Here is a 20,726-nt window from a genome sequence, read left to right as displayed (position 1 = left end):
AAATCAAGTACAGAATCAAATTATATCAGATCACCCAGATTTTAAAACTATGCAAAGCTTCTCAAAGAATGAAACTGTCCCCAAATCTGACCTGTCCCCCAGAATTTCTCTCTCCTGCAAGCATTCCATGTAGGGAAACCTGCAATAACTTCACACTATGTAATGAAAATAGCAGACTTGCACATGTCCAAAATGATTTGCCTTCAGAGGTGAGCTTCTCCACTCTCTCACACACAGGGACGTGGCAGTAAGTGGCCCCAGGTTTTGGTGGCCCCAGGTTTTGGTGGCCCTGTCTGAAGTCCCGTCCCCACAGGGAAGAGCTGCTCCCCACCACTGGCAGTGCAGGCAGGTGACATTGCGAGTTCATTAATCTCTAAAAAGCTGACCTTTAAATCTAATAAGCAGCAGTTTACACATAAAATCTACTTATTCAAAGTTTAAAAAGTCCCTCCCTAAGTGCCTGCTTTGAGATGGAAAGGGAACTGTTGGAAACTTGAAGAGACTATCCTCAGGGAATTGCAAGTCCTGCCTGCCCCATGTGAGGGAACAGAGAGGTAATGGCCAGCTTTGGGGTTCCAGCCAAACAAGGTGAGACTCCTTTGCCTTTTCATGCATCAGGATGAAAGAACTTAATAAAAAGAATAAAAATCAAGCATTACTTCAGTTAAGAAGATAATGTTACTGCTTGCGTGTATTAAAGAAACCAGTGTTGTTTAAGCAAACTCAGCTTCACAGGTAAACACAATTCAGTTTTAAATATTCTAAAAGTCAGCGAACTGCTAACTTGAAATTGTTCAGAAAGACCAGGGGGACACTCCTGAAGTGCTTGCCTGTAACAGCTCTAGGAAAGTGCAGGCCCGTGTCTTGGGGAAGGCTCAGGGAAGCCAAGCACTGGCTCTGTCCCATCTCACTCACACCACTCACACTGTTGGAACTCAAGAGTCCCCTTACCTTCTCTCCCCTGGTCTTCGAGTCTTCCTTCTCCTTCTTTCTTGCCGCTGTGATAAACTCATTAAACAAGGCCTCTCGATCTTTCATCTTTTCAATTGCCTTGAACCTCGAGTCTTTAGCATGCTTGGCTGCAAATTCACTAAAAGTAGTTCTGCAACAAAATGGCAAGTGAACTCATTTGGCAGAGCTGTCTGGGCTGTGAGGCAGGTTCAGCAGGGAGGAGTTTCCTCTGCTGCAATACATGCCAGAGCACAACTGACAAAAACCCAAAAGGCAAATCCTACGGTCTCACTCTAGAGCTGCTGGACCAATGAACTCTATAAAAAGAGTCAGCACTCACACAAGAGGTGTTTGTCAGAGACTTACAAGGGCGGGTTGGTTTGTTCAGATATAGCCACCTGCAGAAGGGGCAGGTGTAGAGAGAGACTACAGCGCAACCAAGGAGAAGAAACGAAAAAAAATATCTCAGTTGTCTACAAAACTCTTCTTTTCTGTGGGTTAGCAGTTCAGCCACCAGTCTGTCCAGGAATTTCACAGCTGTGAAACCAAAAATCTCAGGTGCATTCACTTGCAGCCAAACCATGCTAAGAGTTCACCAAGAAAGCCAGCCTTTGGCAGGAGTCCCCAGAGAACACTGGCTGTACCAGCTCTTCCCCCTGCAGTGCACATTGCAGAGCCTGAGCTCAAACCACACAGGGCTGAAACCCCTTCAAACACTATGGGCAGAGGCAGCAACACTGGGCTTTCAACCCCTCATCCCACAGCGTTTCCCTGACCGTTCTCTCACCTCCAGGGCCAGATTCCAACCTGTGCAGTAGGTACATTACTGCCACTTACCTCGGAAAAAAATCACTACTGTGCTTTTTCCAAGCTCTGATGCAAATCTGGCCCCAAGAATACGTGAGACACTTATAATCATACGAATGTTTTCATCACAGCATGGAAATAATTAGACTTGGAAAATCCAGCCTACTGTTGCTGTAGGGTAAATTGAAACAAGAAGAGAATTTGGTAGCTTATTCAAAAGGATTAGAAAGTGAATGTACAGCTAGATTGAAGAACAAGAGCTGCTCAAGTGAAGTGGAACACAAACTCTTGAGCATGTTGGACTGAGATAGATGATAAAAAACCAGTCTGGCACTCACAGAAGTACAGCAATATCTTTAGACAAACACTGAAACCAGAAGACAAAGGATAAGATTAAACAAGACAGTATTTTCAGCTGGAATTCTCTTTCCCACCCCAGCCCATAATCAGGTAAAGAATCAGTCCCAACACAACATACTGAAGATATGCTGAAAGCTGAGGATATTAAAGCTAACATAACTGTTTCTAAAGGCATTTTCATGCCTCCAGCCTTCCAGCCTACTACTGAGTTATTAGTCAGCTCTCAAGCAATTCAAAAGTTACCACAGCACCGTCACCAAATTTCCAAAATGAGTCACTGAAAAAACTGAGCTGAAGTGAAACAAATGAGCTGTTATTTCACTGAGGAAGAATTAATGCCAGATGAGCCAAGAGATGCTGAAAGAGGACGGTCTGGAGCTTATCTGGTGACATAAGCATGAATCTCATGACCTCTATGTGCAGAAGCTGTGAAACAAATTATGCCAGCAGTGAAATCTTGAATGTACATTCACTGTCATCCCCTCGCTGTTACTGCTGCCAGTGGTCTGAATGTGACGGGGGTGTAATCAGTGCTCTATTAAAGCAACCAGAACATTTTATGACATCATCATTGACATCGTTTGTAACAAGAAAAACATCCCTTCAGCCCCCTCCAAACTCAAGAAACCTCCCTAGTACTTCTCAAAGACTTATTAAGAAGGAACACTGTTATTAGAGAAACTTGCAGTGCATCCGAGGCTGTTCTCACTATCCAGGGAACATGCTGGGGATTTCTTCAACTTGAAATATGTCAATCACAAGTTATATTTTTTTATGGAGTAGGTGAATACAAGCAAACAAAGGAAGATTTCAACAATATCTCATGATTTTTCTCCTCTTTGGTCATTCTGAAAAGATTAATCAACCCAATACCACCCAACACGCTGCATCCTAGTAGGGATTATGCACATGAACCACAAAGAAACTCCTACCTTGGATTAATCTTTGCTTCTTCCATCATTTTCTTGAAATCCTCCTTGGCCTGCATTATTTTATTTTTCTTCTCCTTGCGCTCTTCCTCTGCTCGGGTTTTCACATACTGATCAAACACCTAAAGAAACACCAGTCACCCACAGCAAATACACATGTGACACACAGAAGCTCTAGGGATAAGGGAGGAAAAGTCCTATTTCTTTCCTTCTCTCTTGTTTCCTTTCACCACAGAACCAACCCAGAAGAGGCAGAAATCTTAGAGACACTTTGCATTTCAATATGGAATTGATCCGAGCTGCTGCACATGCAGGGTGCTGTACCTAACACACCATCTGAGACCTGGAAAGAAGTTCCTTACACATTCCAGTTAACATTTTCCTGGGTCCCATGTTTCAGACACTTCCCATGTGCTTGAAGCTTTCCATTTTCCTACATTCACTTGAAGAAAAGCTCCTGAAGTGAGAACTTGCTGAACAATAAAAATGCACTTTAGATTTCCCCCCAAACACTTTTTTTAAAGAAACAGCTAGATTGCTTCTTATGCCAATACTTTGAAAGGATACTGATGACTCTCACTATTTCATTCAGGTTTCAGCAGTGCTCTGTAGACCACTGTGTCAAAATATGAGACCTTCCAACCACAGGAAATAAAGCAAATATCAACACTTTCCCTTGCTGGTTTCTTCCATTTCCAGTCAAACCCTATCCTGACAAAAATCCCTTGCAGCACTAATTAGTCTGAAAGGTTTGCAGAAACAAAGACTGAGGATTCAGATAAAGCTGTAGTAGCTGTGTTTGGATGGGAAGTGAATTTAACTTTTTTACCTGTTTCCTTTCTTTTGGATTGAGCAGCAAGTAACGAGGATCAAAAACAATCTTGTGCAGCTCTTTCTCCCATGTTGAAAAGGCAGAGACCTTTAATTAAATGAAGATGAATATACAAATTATACAGAAGTTACACAGTTTTCCTTGAAAACACTAAGATGTGATGAAAAGAGGGAACCAAACTCATCCTGGAGCTCTCATCACTAATGGATGACAGAGGCTGTCATAGAAAGTTTCAACATCAATTTCCTCTGCAAACTTCCAAAGGATAATACACACTACTGCTGTGTGACTTCAAAAATAAAGTGGTACATTGAAAGAAAGCCTTGAGAAGCTGTGTTTCATAGGCAGCTGGAACCACTTCCATTTTTCAGTTACTATCCAAATTTATATTCAACTAGTTTAATTTATCAAAACTGATTGGCACCAAGTACATTTCTTTAGTTATTAAAAGCAAAAAGTCTCCCATTTAAGGATAAAACTGTACAGACTAGAGTGGAAGTTGCTGCTTTTCTCAGTAGGAACACTTCCAAAAACATTAAGGATGTATCCATTCTGTGTGTCCTAGTCATCCTCAATGGCAATTTCCACTTATGTAATTACTTAATTTGGGGGAAAAAAGGGATGGAGGGGAGGAAATTATCTGTCTTGACCCTGTCATTTCAGTTAGAAAATCTTTGCTGTAATTGTAAGTTTCTTTGAAATGTGGAGTTTTGTCCAAGACCATTCATTGATCAGAGGAAGGATGAGATTGTTTCCATACACAAAGTGCCGCAGGTTTGGAATTTGCCAAGAACTCGGTAGGATCTGCATGAGCCTCCCTCTCTCCCTCCTCACACACACACAGAGTTCTGATCTGAACCTCCCTCTCTCCCTCACACACACACAGGCTGCTGACCCCTCTTTCCAGCAGCATGTCCTTGAACTGCTTCATCCGAGCCTCCAGCGGGACGATGGCTCTCTCTCGAGCAGCTTTAATCTCAGCCTCCATAGCAGCCTCCTTCTCAGAATCAATGTCTTTGATATCATCTTTCCTGAAAAAAAACAAAGCCTAAGTTGAGAAGTAATATGCCAGCCCTAGAGGTCAGAACCTGAACCACATCAGGAGAGGGCAGATATCTCGGATCATACCAGAAGAACAGGTTTACAATCCATGAAAGCCATTCTCAGAGGTGAACATGAATAGTTTTACACCCAGAGCTCAGGAGCCAAGGTATTCCAAGTCACTTCAGTGCCAACAGATGGTTTCAAAGCAATCAGCACAGTCTGGCTGTATTCAAAGGTCTCACCAGACATGCAGTAGGTTTTACATCAACAGCACTAATTTTCTAACCTTCTGTTCTGGGCCATGAGGCACTAAAGGAGTTTGCAGGTTGAGAACACCTCTCAGTCACAACACCAAGAATGCTGAGACACAGGTGAGACCTCACCTATTAAATAGCTTCTGGAGAAGTGTGCTGATTTAGGTTTACTAAGAGCAAATGCACTTCATCCCGAACAAACCCCCAGCCTTTACTGCTAACAGCTCCATGATCATTCCTAAGATGACACAACCACAAATAACATGGTAAAATCACTTTTAAAACACCATGCATATCTCCAAAAGGCAAAACAGAGCAAAAGACATAAGCCAAACTTGTAAACATTCATAACAAAGTAAAAATAGAGGAACCACTATGAAAATCTAGATGGCAGGATATTTTGACAACAGTCTTGTGTCCAGAAATTAACAAACAACAGAAGCAAGCTATTTAAGACACACTACACTCAAAATAGTCTTTGGATTCACCAACTTACACCATTTATTTCCATTTCAAATTACTTGCAAAACATATGCTATTTACTCTCTGCACAGGTTTCAGCTATCTCAGGAAAATAGCAAATACCTGATCTGCTGAGCAGCAGAAAGCTGATGACTCTTTCCACCAACCCTCTCCATTCCAATTATACTCTACTGGACACAACATACATGGCCCAAGTAACAAATTTCAGTTATTTTACCACACGGATCACTTGGTATTGAAAAAGCAAAAACTTACTTGCGCTTTTTTATTTTAATAGGCTCATCTTCGTTTGCTTCCTCTGCAGCTTCATGCTCTTCTCTAACTGTAACAGATTTCAATAAGACTTTAGGTTTTATACTGATGAAAATTTTTATACTTACGAGTGAAAGCTCATGCACAAACCAAGGACAACATGTGCAGCAATTGTGTTCTGACAAAGGGAGAAGACACGTGGTTCTCAGTCACTGCCAGAGTAACACTGTGGGAATTTGGGGACAGGACCAGTGGACTTTAGCCAGCTTGAAATTTAAAATGACAAACACTGACCTCTTATTTTTCGGGAAAACAACTTGGGCTTGGATCGACCTGATTACCTGTACTTTGTTCTCCTCCAACTACAAAGCCAACATGTCATCCCAGGACCATTTCCTAGAACTCAGGCCAGAGAGAAATCTCATCTCAGCAGCCTTTTGAATGTTCTCTCTCTCAGCAGCTATTTCCAAATTCTTTTCCAACTGATGATCTCAAAGTTAACTCCTCTTCTGTGAAAGCCCATTCGTACAGTATGAGTAATCTTTTCTGATCTCTTTCTTATAAAACAAACACAATCCCTTTTTTTTAGTCAGTAAAAACTGTGGGGTTTTTCAACCTGTTGGCATTTAGCAAAACAATTAACCTTGTTAGTATCTACTTGCTTCAACGAGCTATCTTTCCTCCAAAAGACTCCACAATCTGCATTTCACATTTACACACCTTTTCAGTAGGTCCCTCAGTACATTTCTGTCCCTTATTTAAACGTTACAAGCTTTGGAAAGCAAAGTATTAAGTTGTATTTACACTTCCTAAGAAGGCAATAAGATTGCTCTTACTAAGTTTTTTTCCTTCATCCATTCCCTTTTTGTGAGGAGGTTCTTGGATGATTTTGTCCACATCAGCTCTTCCGATGAGGTCGTCGGGTCGGTCCCACATGGACAGCCGTGTGGTGGGGTTGTAGAAGAACACTCGCTCGTCACCAGTCCACACCACACACCTGGGGATGGGAGCAAGGCTTGGATTACCCTCACCCACGGGGCACCTGCTGCATGCTCACAGCCTGCAGCATGCTCACAGCCTGCAGCACAGACCCAGCTTCCACCGACTGCACAACTGCCAGACATTCCTACTGCCCAGCTCTGACCCTGAACTGATGTCTTTCTCTGCTGCCAGATTTGAAAATACAGTGATTGGAATTTGGAACTGAGATATCAGAAACACAGCACACTTAGAACACGCTCTCCACAAACTCCCCAGCAACAGCCCTGTCAGTCCAATAGCAGCAGTTACCTACCACGGGGTGCCTGGAATGGGGGTGGTGGCCACTGGCTTGGCCTTCTGAGCTGCCTTCTCTTCCTCCGTCATTTCTTCCTCTTTTGGCTCCTCAAGGAAAAAACAGGTTTGAGGATCAGGCAATGACAGCTGGCTAATTATTTATTACACAGTAACAAACTTCTTTTACTGAAACCATGCTGACAAGCAGCTCACAATGACACTTCATCCACGCCTAGAACAGAAGCCGTGGAATTGCAACAGCAGCTGCTATTCCAAAAACCTAAATTCCAAAACCTCGAAGCACTTAATTAACTTTTGGCTTCGACAAAACCTTACTTAAATACTTTCCTAGATCAGTATGAATCCTGGAAATCCAGGCAGGCCTGGATACAGGTGTAAGGGTGCATTTTCTGACAAAGGAAATTTCATTTATTCATAAAATTAGTTTGTTTGATAATGAGACACACAGTACACACAGTGTGACACATCAGTCAGAGAACACCACATCTGTGTAATAAGATAACCTCTGTGCCATGCTCTTACTAACTTCTTAGCTGACATATTATGTATGCTTCTTTTGAATGTTCTGTTTTGCTTATGTAAAAAAGTTAACAAAAGAAAGAAAGATCTGAATCCAAAAATGGAGGCTTTCAAACCCCCTCAGGAATTTAAGAACTTGCATTAGTAACCATGGCTCCTGACAACCTGCCTGGGCTAAGATGCAGCCACAGCTGAGGGATGTGAGAATTCAGACTGGCTTTTGGATTCAAGGTCTTTTACCTCCTTTATCAGTTCTTTTATAGGTTCTTCTTTAGACTCTTCTTCTTCTGTCTCCATTGGTAAAGGCTCCTCCGAGGGTTCTTTAATTGGCTCTTTGACCTTCTCCTCCATTTTTTCTAAATAAAGGTAAGAGTCTTCTTGAGTATTATTTAGAAACCACTATAGAACCATAACAAATTTCTTTTTATCGGTATAATTTTCCAAATACAATACCAACCTAAAGCTTCTTTTCAATATATTCTCACCACTTTTTGTCTCTCTTGGGCTTTACAGTGTCTGCTTATGAAGCTGTAGTTATCTCCTGTGCCAAGATACTACTTGGTACTGGAAAATGGAATACTGTGATGCAGCTATTATACTAAAAGGCTGACTAAAGGGTACTAACAGAAATGCTAAACCAATAATAATTCTCAACCAACAGGGCAACGCCGAAGACCACTTTCACATTTTAAATGCTGCAAACAAAAACAAATAAAAATCAATGCAGAACCACCTGGGGATTTCTCTGCACACAATTTTTTAATTTACAAAAAGTATAAAACATATAATCTTCTCTCAGCAAAATTAGTATTTACTGTCTCAGATACTTTCATCTCAGTAAAAAGACCTATTATTTAACCTGATTCATTAGGAAGATGGGCATTAATTGAACCAACAGTGTAAGTGTCCTGAATTTGTGTAAACAAAGACTTCTTGTAACTAAAAATTCAGGAGACAATAAAAAGCACAACTGTTTGGATTTGCTTTCTTAAAACACTTTATGAACTGAGTAAGAGCCACAGGACTTTTGCCCCTTCCTCCTTATTTATGACACAAGAGCAATTGTAACCACCCATGGATCTAACGTGCATTTACAAGAACACAATGTAGAGATTTGGACAGGGGGAGGCAACATCATTTCACTTCATACTCCAAATCTATTTATATATTTAGTTTTCCAAGATCTGAAATTCAACACAATGATCTTCATTTCGTCCTGGTCTACAGCCCTTAGTATGAGTGACTTTTCCCCTCAATTCCCCTCACTTTCTGCCTGCAACTGGAACCTTCTCCAACATGTGTGCAGGGGAGGTACTCACTTTCTGCTGGCACAGGAACATGCATTGGCCTAGGCACAAGATTTGGGAGCAACTCTAGAACCAAACACTCTTACAGTACAGTGGGAAACACGCTGCAACTTTCAGACTGAAGACCAACTCATATGGATCCTTATAATCAGAACTCCAAAGTATTCTCAAGGGAGATCAGGGGTAGAAATACGCCCGCTCACACTTTCCAACACAACCACTGATGGTCTGAGCCACGCTCCCCGTACAAAGCTGTGGTAAAAAACCCAAAGTACCTTTCTCCTTCAGTTCTTGGGGTTTTTCCCACGTGGACTCCAGAGTCCTGTTGTTGTAGTAGTAGGTCTTCCCATCGGCCGTCTTGTACTCTGTCCACTCGGAGACGGCGGCTCCGGCCAGCGTGGCAGGGGAGGCGGCGATGGCCACCTGCGGGTGGATCATGGGCACGATGGGGGGGGCCATGCCCGGCAGCACTCCTGCGCAGGGAAAAGGAACAAGGAGAGAGGACAGTGAGTGGCAATGCAGGGCCTAAGCACCAACACCTAGCACGTTACTGACTTAACTCACAAATATCCAACCCATAGAAAGAAACAGAAGGATTGTTTGGATTTTCAAAGTTACATTGGAAAGCAAGGCATTGTTACCAAATCTCTTTCCTGTGTTCTGCAATCAGTAATGCCCACTCCCAGGCAAAATGGATTTTAATTAATTTGTTTAATTCTGCAAAGCACAAAGCTTGTTAGCTTTTAGACATTTATTCTATTATTTTAAAATTAGGTTCTCTATTTATTAGAAAAGTCTTTATCAGATGCCTGCAGCAAATAATTGGGGTTAAGTCTACTCCACAGCTTAATTATGCTGCCATTGTACAAGATATTCCTATCGCTCTTAAAAAAGGCAAGAGTGGATTGAATTTGAGCCATAGACCATAGAACAGAACTCTGATAAATCTTGAACACTGGCATTAATTCATAGCCTTGGATAAAACCTGATGAGAATGAATCAGTATCAGATTGTTTGGTTTGTTTAATACTGCAAACTGATTTAAAAAAACCCATTTTATTGAAATTCTAAAGCAAAATGGCAAGTAAATATCCAAAGAAAGCCAGAATGCTGCAGTTTCCTATTATCCCTCCACTCATCCCAACAAACTGAGGATAATGAACAGATTTGGAAGGACAAGTTCTAGAACAACCAATTGGATAGGACTGGAACTTCAAGATCATACATTTGAGCCTTTAACACTGAGAAAGTCTCATTTTAAATAACAGAAATCACACATTACACACTGCCATAACGTGTTCTCAGCAAATGAGTATTCATAAATCCACAACTGAAATATGAAAGTTCACACTCAGACACACAGACACGCACACAACATGCGAGCACAGCCAGCCACTGCACATGTGGAGCAGGAAAACAAAAATCCACACAAGAAACTAGGAACTAAGTATGGGCATGAGAGTCACAGAACTCAATGGTCACAGAAAACTACGGGAGTTTGGGTACAGAATAAGCTGACACTAACAGTTATTTGGGGAAGTTATCTCCTGACCAAATACGATATTTCATTTATACTGGTTTTGAAAATAAAGTATATGTAATCATTGAAGTGGGGAAGCAAATAAAGAAATAAAAGAAACAACCACATTCACTACCATGCCAACTTACAGACAAAACGAACTAGGATGGGTTTGGAAATTACCGGTCTTGGTGGTAGCGACTGTCTTTACATACGGGCAGCTGACTATTTGCATCATTGCTACACCTGCAAAACGGATAGGAAGCATGTTGGAAAGCTGCCATGGGACGTCAGCTACCACGGGCTGCTACGGACTTCCTGCCACAATTTGGACTGCCATTTGCAGCTGGCAGAGAAGAAGCCTTCCAGCAAGAAAATGTGAATTACTTTCGCTTCAAGGTTTTATGCCAGATCAAATATAAAACTAATTTTAAAATGCAGCAACAGTCTCTGCCTATGTTAAACCAGCTGCTTAGCAAGTTATTGGGATGTCATTAAAAAGAAAAAATGTATTTCAGTGAAGACTCAGGGGTTTAAGTTCATCCAAGGGGGAATGCAGCTCCCCTTGTAGGGCAGCACCACAAGAAAATATCCCACTATGGGGCTGCTTCCACAGGCAGCCTCTGCTGGGACAGACCTGTGGGGAGCAGCAGCAGCACAAAACGGGCTTTGAGGCTCCCAGTCTGCTGCTGCAGTTAGAGAGCAGAGTAAGGGTAGAAGGACAGGTCTGAACTAGTCAGAGCAGCAAAGCAGGGCAGGGTGGACAGCCAAGTGCAACCCAGAAGGAAAGCTGAGGGTAGGAGGGTCACTGCAGCAAGGCTGGAGGTGAAAGAGGGGATTAAAGAAATTAAAGCAATGAAGCTGCAGACAGAGGTACACAGAGCTGCACTAGGTCAGGGGCATTTTCTTTATTTTTCATTATCAAGAATGGCATGAGCTGAAAATGCTTTAAAAGCCAAAACTTGCCCTGAAAGAGGTGGCACCATGCACTGGTCTGCTCTCGAGCTCTCCAGCTGAGTAAGGAACAATACAAAAAGGCACAAAAAGGCAAGCAGCTCATCCTCTTTGATCAGATCAAAATCAGTGGGAAATCAGACAAGGCTGAGCGGAATGCATTTCCAAAACCTCCATTTTGGGTGTAGAAGGCAACTGTAGAAGGGCTCTCTGACTGGTCCAGTCTGGATGCTCAGAAACTGAAACCCTTCCCTTCAAAAGTTCAAATGCATCATGTGAGGTGGGAAATGCTCCAGTGGAAAGTGAAATTAAACCCCTGTTTAAACCAAAGTAGTTTCTGGATTTGGTCATTAGAGATCTAGTATGCAAAGCATACATAAATACTGCAAATTTATTTGAAAATAAATTTGTGAGAAGACAGAATTGTAATGTTTTCTAAAAATAATTTCAATGAGAGAATTGAAACTAGTTTTATTTTTAAAATAAGTATTGAATTGAGACATGAAAACATTGACTCAAACAGCACTGATTGAAGTGTTTGTCTAAACTGGAAGGGTGGTCATGTTATATACTTGACAATGGACCTGAAAATTCGTTTTGTTAAGGAAGTTACAGCATGTCTCCAACGTGAGTCAGTACAAATAACACTGTCTGGGGATCGCTGGAGTTAGGGATGCTGCAGCACAGATTAGACTGAGCAAACACCCAAGCTGTTTCTGCTGCCAAGGTCATTCCCAAACATAAAACTGACTTAAAACATAGGAATTGAGAGAAAGCAGACTTACTTTTTAAGATCTGAGATTATGAGATATCACTAACAAACTCTTCCATTATTCCTTCTTACTACAGTTTAACCCAGAGATTAACTTTGAAATCACCTGACATTGGTATTGTTTAGCTCTGTCCCTGTGATTTCAAATCCTCTGGCTGATATCATACCTGGTGCTGAAAGCCCCAAACATCTACATCCTAACCTTCATACGACCTTCTGACTTCACCTGATACTGTCTTGAAGTAATTTGACTTCTCTTCTGTTTCTTGCAATTGTAAAATATTTTTCAGTTTTCCTTTTCTTTTACAGTGCTTAGAAACCATCCCAACCAATTCAAGTCAGAATTAGCTGAAAGAAGCTGGCAGATTTCATTCTGTAAGTCACCAAACTGACAAATCAGACCCACTACTGGAAGCAGCACTTTGCTGCCAGGTGTCCTTCCTACATGCTACGGGTTCCACCTGCAGCCCAGCTCACAGGAAAAACTGGTCAGAGCAAATACCTCTCACCAGTTCTGAAAAAAATCATTTTCAAAAATGAGTTTCAGGAGATTGATGCCCCTACTGTGTCTTTGCACTGCACTGCACTCCTCCCAAAACATTCTGATTGAGAGCTCACAATAAAGCCCAACCTGGGCGTACACCCAGGATCTCCATTTCCACTGGCACATTTCTACACTGTCCTGACCATCCCATTTTACCCCACAGCTCACACTTGTGTGGATCATGTCCCTCACAGTGTAAGGGCCCTTTATTCCATGCTGGAGCCTTGCTGGCAAGGTTAGAAATGGCAGTTGAGAGCACTCAGCTGATCATCTTTAAGGCTTAAAACTGTTTTTATTATTCCTGCAAACCTCATCAATAAACAGACTTATTTCTCATACTCTTTATTCATTTGTTGTTCAGCCTTAAATATCATACTCAGAACAGGACTTGTTTCCTGGTTTAAACCAAAGAGTACTACACTGCAATTTCCTTTTCAGGCCAATACAGATTAAAGTAGCTTTGCACAGTTATTTTAGAAGACTATTCTAAAAGCAGAGGCAGCTAAAAGCTGGTGCTCTCTTCTAGTCAGCACTTTAACTGCTTTCAGACTTTTTTCTCTCATCAAAGGAGTGCTCTGAAGGGTTACTTTTCATCCATGCAATTCAGTGGGGAGGTGAAGGCCTCCCTCCACATTCACTGGGTGGCTGCATTAGGAGGACAGCAGCAAAGTCACCTCACTCAGCTTGTACAGAGTCAGAAATAATGAAGATGCTGCTCAGAGCTGGTTCTTTTGTCTTTTTAAATCTGAAACTAAGTTGGATCAAATACAACTGCAGCCTCCTACGTCCCTCTGCAACACAAAATCATCAGCTCCTGGTGTATGCTTGGTGCCACTGTGCACTGAAACACAACAATTTTGTATCAGAACAGGAACTCAAGGGTATCCATGCAAATGAAAGGCGGTAAGTGCTAAGTGTCATCAGTGATCTCCCGGGAGGCCTCTGCAACAACTACAGGCTGTGAGTCCAACATTTTGCCAGCCTAAAATTACTTCCTTAGGTGTTTAAATATTTCATAAAAATTGAAGAAACCATGATATATCCAGAAGAAGTGTGCTACCATCTAAGATTCCTTCTCTATGTTATTTAATATATAAATATAATATATTTATTATATTAGCCTGCAAGTAACAACATGCTGCCACCCTAAATGCCTCATTATCCTCAGTCCTCAGGTCACACCTCAACACTCAGCATCCTACCCAATGGCTGCAGCCTAAGTGAACTCGGAACACCTGATATCACTGGGGTCATGATTTCCACGGTAATTCTTCCTGCTCATCCATGTCCTAGTGAATATTTATGCACAAGACTTCAGGTCTAAATAAAGTAAGTAGAAAAAAATTAAAGCAGTATTGCAATTAGTAAAATATAGTGCTCAAAAATATATGTTCTTTGTTAATTAAAAAGTCTGTCTGCTAACCCTGAATTCTTTCAGAGATACTCTGAGGAGAGGATCCAGGCAAGTTCTGTACACAGTGGACACATGAGTGCAAACAACTGACAACATGGACATGTAGCAGACAAGACAATTACAGTTTGCCAATTTACCTGGAAGTGGAATAGGCATGCCAGGAAGGGGGACACGAAATGGAGGTACCATTACTGGTGGAAAAGCAGGAATTGCTGCAGTTGGTTGAGGTACTGCATGAGGAACTGCAGGAGGCAATGTCTGTGGGACTGGCTGGGGTACAGTCTGCACAGGTGTAGCAGAAGGAGCAGAGGTTGAAACACTGACTGATGGTGTGGCAACTGAAACACCCGAACTCGGGGTCTGGTCTTGTGTGGTAGGTGCTGATAAGAAAACACAAAGAACACCTTGTATCTTAGACACTGCAATATATTGCTGCAAACATACTGGCGCTCTGTTTCCCTGTACATAGCAGGTATGCTTAGATATAACCAGCAGGGAGACACTCCTGGACAAAAAATACTTTGCCTTCTCTGGCACATTAAATATTCATAAAGAAAGCCAATTTCCAATTTCAATTTCTCCCATTCTTTACCCTTAACATGTCTCTACAGCAGAAGCAGGGCTGTATTAAAGGACAAACACAGGCTGAAATGAGGTTCTATTTTGTTCACAGAAACAGAACATTACAGCAAGTTTCCAATGGCAACAGGCTGTCCTTGTGTTACGTGAACACAGGTTCTGCTTTTAACAGCAGCAGCACGTGCATGACAGCAGTCTGCCTTAAACTATGCTGGGCTGCGTCCCCAGAGCAGGAAAATATCAATAAAAATGTGTAAATAAGCAAGGAAAAGGAAAATACTTTTCCTCAAGCGCTGCAAGAGCTTTCTTAGTCTTCAGTGCCTCCCAGCAGGAAAACACACAACTGGCATTCAGTTCTATAATCCTTGCAGCATGACTGGTTTCAATTTCAAATTGTTTTAATTGGGAGCAAACAGTCTCACAGCACAGGCCAACAGGAACTTGAGACAAGTCTGCTTAAACTTGTAAACTCACTCTGTAAGATTTGGTGCAGACGTGAAAGGAAAAAGTAAAAAAAAAATAAAGTAAAACCACACCAATTTACAGCCATATTCCAATGGGTACACTGTGCATTTTCTATTACTATCAGAAACATTCCAAACAACATACCAGTATTAGCATATTTAAATACAGATTTTTGATCTTTTGATAAGCATTTCAGAAAGGGTGAAAGTTCTTAGCAGTGCCTAACATTTAGGGAAACAGAGCAGACAGTCAGTATGTGATTTGTAAGACCTAGGTCAAATCAGTACAAGGCAAGAATGAAGCTCAGCCAGAAGTCTCAGGGTTTTGGTTTTTTTAAGGCCAAGTCTAAGAGTTATAAAATTATTTTAAATTATAAAATTTCATCACCTAGGCACAGACACCAACAGTAACAGTTCTTGAAAGCAAAGACAAAGTTTAGCAGATAGAACAGGTAGAAGTGGAACAGATTGTCAGCATTCAACATTAGGAAATTCAACTTCAGAGAAGGGGCATAAAGTGCTGCATGACTAGCTCTCCCCAGCCTGCCACTGGGTCAGGAGCTGACACTGACCTCCCACCTGACTTCTTACTCAACACAGCAAATTAACACCAATACAAGTTCTCTGCTGCTCTAGTGACGTGTCCTCCCTCCTGCCTTAACAAAAGCAGAATTGAAGGGTTACCTAAAATTGACTCCCTTTTACACACAGACACTGAAGTCTGGGTTAAATGGTGAGTTAGTTGACATGTCTCGCCTGTAACAGGAAAAAGATTCCTTTTTCCAGGAAAAAGAATTCCAGAGAATGCAACTCTACCCCACAACAGGACTGGAACAGTTCACCTCCTGCCCCTCTCTGGCCTGGCTCAGTGCACACCTCTGAGCCAGTGCAGCTACAATGCCCAATGTCCCAGTGCCAGAGTCCTGCTCAGCACCAATGCTGTCTGTCTGTTGCCCTGCATGCAAGACAGGACACTCTCAGAGCTGCTCCTTGCACTGCACACCTGGCTCTGGGCACAGGGACTGACCTCGCTCACTCACAGCAAACAGACCCACAGTACTTAACACACACCTCGACCCACATGCACTGAGGCACCTGGGCAGCACACATGTGCCAAAGGACAGTGCAAACCACGCTGGTGTGTGCACAGCCATGCATTTATGTGCATGCTGCATCAATTCAGTCCCCTTTCCCTTTTCCTACTTGGAAAACCCCTACAAGCAAAGGCTCAGTCCATGAAAGCAGCAATAATCTCCAGACTATCATTCAAAGATCACAAATGAACAAAAATGGCTCCAAGGACTTTCTTTTTCCTCTTTGTGGAACTCTGGAAAATAGGAACTGAGAAGGCTTAGGCAGAGGAGTAATGCTAATAAAAGCAATACAACACAGAAACTCTATTCTGTAATCAACCAATGCTCACAGAGCAGCAGCTCTGAGACCCAACCTACAGAAACAGATGCCATGGAGAAAATGAGGAAATTGCTACAACTAAACTCCTACCTCAGATCAACATTTCTTGTAAAACACTTTTGAAAACAACTTAGCTCTATCTATAGTCAAAAGGAAATAGATGTGTAATAGCTCTGAGATGATGTGATAACAGCAGAAGAAAATTATACAAAGACCTGGAAGAATTCTTTGAGACTGGGGAGAAAAAAGTTTGCATGCAAGGTTCTTCTGGACTAAACACTGTACTTTAAATTCACACTCCATGCTGAAACAACTTTGTCCTGAATCCCCATGCTTTGCTGCAGCAATTCCCCATGCAGCAAGCCCACCACCAGCTCGAACCACCGCGAGGCCGAGACACCCCCAGGTACTCACTGGAGTTGGTCTGGGACACTGAGGTTGCCGTGGTGGTGGTGGAGGTGGTGGAGGACTGCGTGCTGGAGGAGGTGGATGGAGATGCTGCAGATGCAGGGCTGCTGGTGGTGGGGGTGGAGGCCCCCACGGCCTGGGCCTGGGCTGCCAGCATGGGCGTCAGCTCTGACTGCTGGATGACCTTGACCCCGTCCGGCTTGCTCCACGCCGACTCGCGCGTGCGTGCGTTGTAGAAATAGACCTGGGGAGAGCGGCCCCGTCACCCGCAGCTCACTGCAGGACAGGGCCCCGGGGCACCCCAACCCAGCCAGAGGGCCCAGGGCTCACAGCACAGCACCCACAGCACCCATCTCACCTTCCCGTCTGGAGTTTTGTTCTCTACCCAGATCTCCTCGGCTGGGGGCATTGCTGGTGTTCCCGGCGCAGAGACCGGCGGCATTCCTGGAGGGAACATCATACCAGGAGGTGGTGGCATGCTACCCATGGGAGGAGGCATAAATGGTGGTCTCTAAAGGCATATAATAACAATAATGATGATAGTGATAACAACAATGTAATGTCAAGCAGTTTTCCTTTCCTAGAGAACCAATGGACACTACACCAACAGTAAGGACAGCTGTGCCAAGCTTGGAAGCTTCTCGAACAACCCAGTGCTCCCAGCCCAGGGAATGTGCTTCCTGCCAACCCCCCACCCATGGCAGAACGGCTGAAGCCATCACTTCTGAGATACAAACATCCAGGCACCTAAAAAAGGTGGAATGAACAGAAACGTGGTCAAAGTCCAAGAGTCCTCTCCTGAAAAGGAGAAAATATTTCAGTGGAAGAGCTGTTCCCAAACAGCTGCTGCTCAGACATTGCCATCTGTGAACTAAATACCTCAGAAACCCAACGACCCTCCCAGGAAAGATAGGTTAAAAAAAACTAAATTACAAGTAAGCATCCAGTTTGTCAGTAAAGCTTTATTAAAATCCATTACACTCCTAAATTTCCCACCAACTAAAATTCTAGCTAGTGCCAATTAAAACAAAAATATGACGAAATTACATGTTCATTACTGCACGATAAGAAATCCTGACCTGTTCTGCACACAGTTACCTGAAAGCCTGAACACCTGTTTGTAATTCAAAGTACATTCAGTTCTTTCATTTTACTTATTTGCTTGGACTGTTTGAAATTCCCTATATACAACAAGTACAGTGAACACTTCCCTGTAAAAACGAATGACCGAGCTCACTTTAGCTTACTCTGCAAACACCTACAGCTGCCCTAACTGTCCCCATCACTTGAGCCCTGAGTGTCACCCCAAGCCCTGGTGCTGCTGAGCAGCTGCAGAGCTCACGGCCTGTGTGACAGCTGGGAGCAGCAGCACACCCTGGGTGGAAATCAAACACAGGAGACACCCACAGCCAGGCCTGGGATCCAAAGTAGCTCTGCTTGGTTCTCCAAACTGCAATTAAAATGGTGGGTTTAATCCATAGTGGCACGTGGTACCACTCAGCTCCTCAGCCTGCCCACAGCCCACACGGCACTCACACTGCCCTAACGGCAAGGCACCCCCACAAAGCAATTAATAACAGCACAAGGCAATTAAAACAATCCATTTCTCATTCACAAAGGTGCTGTCCCTTGCAAACTGTTCGGGCCTCAGAAAATCAAACACAAGACCTCAAACCATCCATCAGTTTAGCAGCAGAGGGGCTGAGCAGCCCCATACCTGTGGGCTGCACACCACACCTGAGCCCTGTGTTCTCATCTTGCCTTGCTGCTTCCTTCACCCATTTCAATGTTCATCCTCATACTATTTCCACACAGTCGCAGAATCAATTACATTGGAAAAGAGCTCCCAGCCCATCGAGTGCCCAATCCCCACCTTGTCACCCAGCCTAGAGCACAGAGCGCCATGTCCCATTGTTCCCTGGGCACCTCCAGGGATGGGAAACTCCAGCATCACCCAGAGCCTCCTTTTGTCCAGGCTGAGCCCCCCTAGACCCCGCAGCTGCTCTCATCAGACTTGTGCTCTAGACTCTCCACCAGCTTTACTGCCCTTCTCTGGACATGCTCCAGACCTCCATGTGCTTCCTGAAACTGAGGGGCCCAGAGCTGGACACTTCCATGCGTAAAAACAAACGAAAAATCCCTAAATCCCACTTAACCAGCCCAGGAGAATTCCTTACCTGTAGGTGTGGAGGCCCCATGGGCGGGGGGATCCCGCCCGGCGGCGGCATCGGGGGCATGCTAGGGTCGAAGGGGGGCCGGCCGAAGGGGGGCCGGGGCGGCGGAGGAGGGCCCCGCATCATCCCGAAGGGCGGGGGCGGCCGCAGGAGGGGCGGGGGGCCCCGCAGCACCGCGCTGGGGGGCGGCGCGGGGCCGCGGAACCGCAGCGCCTGCTGCTGAGCCATCCTGGGGAGAGAGGCACGGGGAACACGGGTCACTGCTGCTGCCGGGGAGGAAACCCGCCGGGACAGGCACCGGGGAAACCCGGGCAGCACCAACAGCAGAGCACAGCATGCACGTTTGAGTGGGTAAAGCTAACTGTGCAACTATCTCAGCATGTTCTTCTGCTACACACTTCAGGGTTATCAGTCCTCACTGTGAATTTCCCCTCATGTTAATGGATACCCAGAGCTGGGATGGGGAATGCAGCCACTGGTAGCGCACCTTGCCTTATCTGCCGGAGCTCCCCGAGCACAGCCGGTGCTCCGGCTCCTGCTGCCGGTGCGTCCCGAGCCGCCGCAGCCACCCGTGCCCGGCGGGGCCGGGTCTGCTAGGGGCTGCCGGGGGCTGGGGTGTCCCTGCAGGGGGGGCCTGGCCCTCGCACGGCTGCGCCCGCGCTGAGCCGCCGGGCCCTCGCACGGGCTCTCGGAGAGCGTCGGCCTTCAGGAGCGGCCAGAACGGCTTCGGAGCGGCTCCCCCGGGGCGCGGGGCAGCTTCACCCGCCCCTGGATGCACTGCGGGACCACGGGCGCATGAGGAACTGACCCGAAAAAACCCAAGGTTATCAGATGGTGGGCCACGCCAGGACACGGCCTGTCCGCGCTTCACCGGGTCCCGCCCGGGAGCGGCCCCGGCCCGGCAAGCGGGAACAGGGCCCGTCCCGCCGCACGCGCGGCCGGGAATGGAGGCGGGAGAGCTCCCGCCGGCCCGCCCCGCCGCACCCGGCCCCGCGCGGCAGCCCAGGCCCAGCCGGACCCGGCTCGGCCCGGCCCGCCATACCGGAGGTCGGTGCTGAAGCGATCGCCCGCCGCTGCCGCCGCCTCCCCTTCGCCGCCGCCGCCCCGCTCCGCCATGGCCGCCACCGTCGCGCGCACCCGCCCCGCCCCGCGCGGGCCCCGCCGCGTCCCATTGGTCGCTCCGCCCGCCCATCAGCGCGCACAGGGCTGAACCCACCCCACCATTGGCCGCCGCGCCCGCCGGCTTTGAATGGGGGGAGCCGGGCGCGCCGCGATTGGCCCGCGCTGCTCGCGCCTGGGGTCACGTGAGGCGAGACCCGGGGAGGAAATCGGAAGTGACTCACGCCGTAGAGGGAAGGGGAGGAGCTGCATCCAATCAGCGGTTGGAACCAAGTCCGCCAATCACCGTCCGCAGCCGGCGGTGCGCGCCCCTCTGCAACCACATAGGGAGT

The 20,726-nt window shown here is 45.2% G+C and overlaps 1 protein-coding gene across 5 annotated transcripts in view; it reads right to left on the bottom strand.

Annotated features, from left to right (window-relative positions):
• Window positions 1–20,427, bottom strand: part of TCERG1 (transcription elongation regulator 1) — a 28,038-nt gene extending 7,611 nt beyond the window's left edge. Inside the window, exons 1-15 of one of the 5 annotated variants that reach the window (XM_050979601.1) lie at window positions 20,318–20,427; window positions 19,279–19,504; window positions 17,460–17,612; window positions 17,108–17,345; window positions 14,375–14,617; window positions 10,737–10,799; window positions 9,310–9,507; window positions 7,968–8,083; window positions 7,207–7,295; window positions 6,749–6,909; window positions 5,916–5,982; window positions 4,775–4,910; window positions 3,877–3,966; window positions 3,051–3,169; window positions 952–1,102 (exon numbers count right to left, since the gene is read on the bottom strand). In XM_050979601.1, coding sequence (XP_050835558.1) covers window positions 952–1,102; window positions 3,051–3,169; window positions 3,877–3,966; window positions 4,775–4,910; window positions 5,916–5,982; window positions 6,749–6,909; window positions 7,207–7,295; window positions 7,968–8,083; window positions 9,310–9,507; window positions 10,737–10,799; window positions 14,375–14,617; window positions 17,108–17,345; window positions 17,460–17,612; window positions 19,279–19,504; window positions 20,318–20,391 — 2,124 coding nt within the window. In that variant the 5' untranslated portion in view covers window positions 20,392–20,427. The remainder of the gene's footprint in view (window positions 1–951; window positions 1,103–3,050; window positions 3,170–3,876; window positions 3,967–4,774; window positions 4,911–5,915; window positions 5,983–6,748; window positions 6,910–7,206; window positions 7,296–7,967; window positions 8,084–9,309; window positions 9,508–10,736; window positions 10,800–14,374; window positions 14,618–17,107; window positions 17,346–17,459; window positions 17,613–19,278; window positions 19,505–20,317) is intronic. The other 4 variants (XM_050979602.1, XM_050979604.1, XM_050979605.1 and 1 more) reach the window with 4 other exon arrangements.
• Window positions 20,428–20,726: the final 299 nt, after the last annotated feature.

The sequence above is a fragment of the Serinus canaria genome, chromosome 13 (genome assembly GCF_022539315.1).
Source record: "Serinus canaria isolate serCan28SL12 chromosome 13, serCan2020, whole genome shotgun sequence".
Classification (NCBI taxonomy): Eukaryota; Metazoa; Chordata; class Aves; order Passeriformes; family Fringillidae; genus Serinus; species Serinus canaria.
The sequence above is the reverse complement of the archived record's forward strand: the minus strand, read 5'-3'. Positions and strand labels throughout refer to the sequence as shown.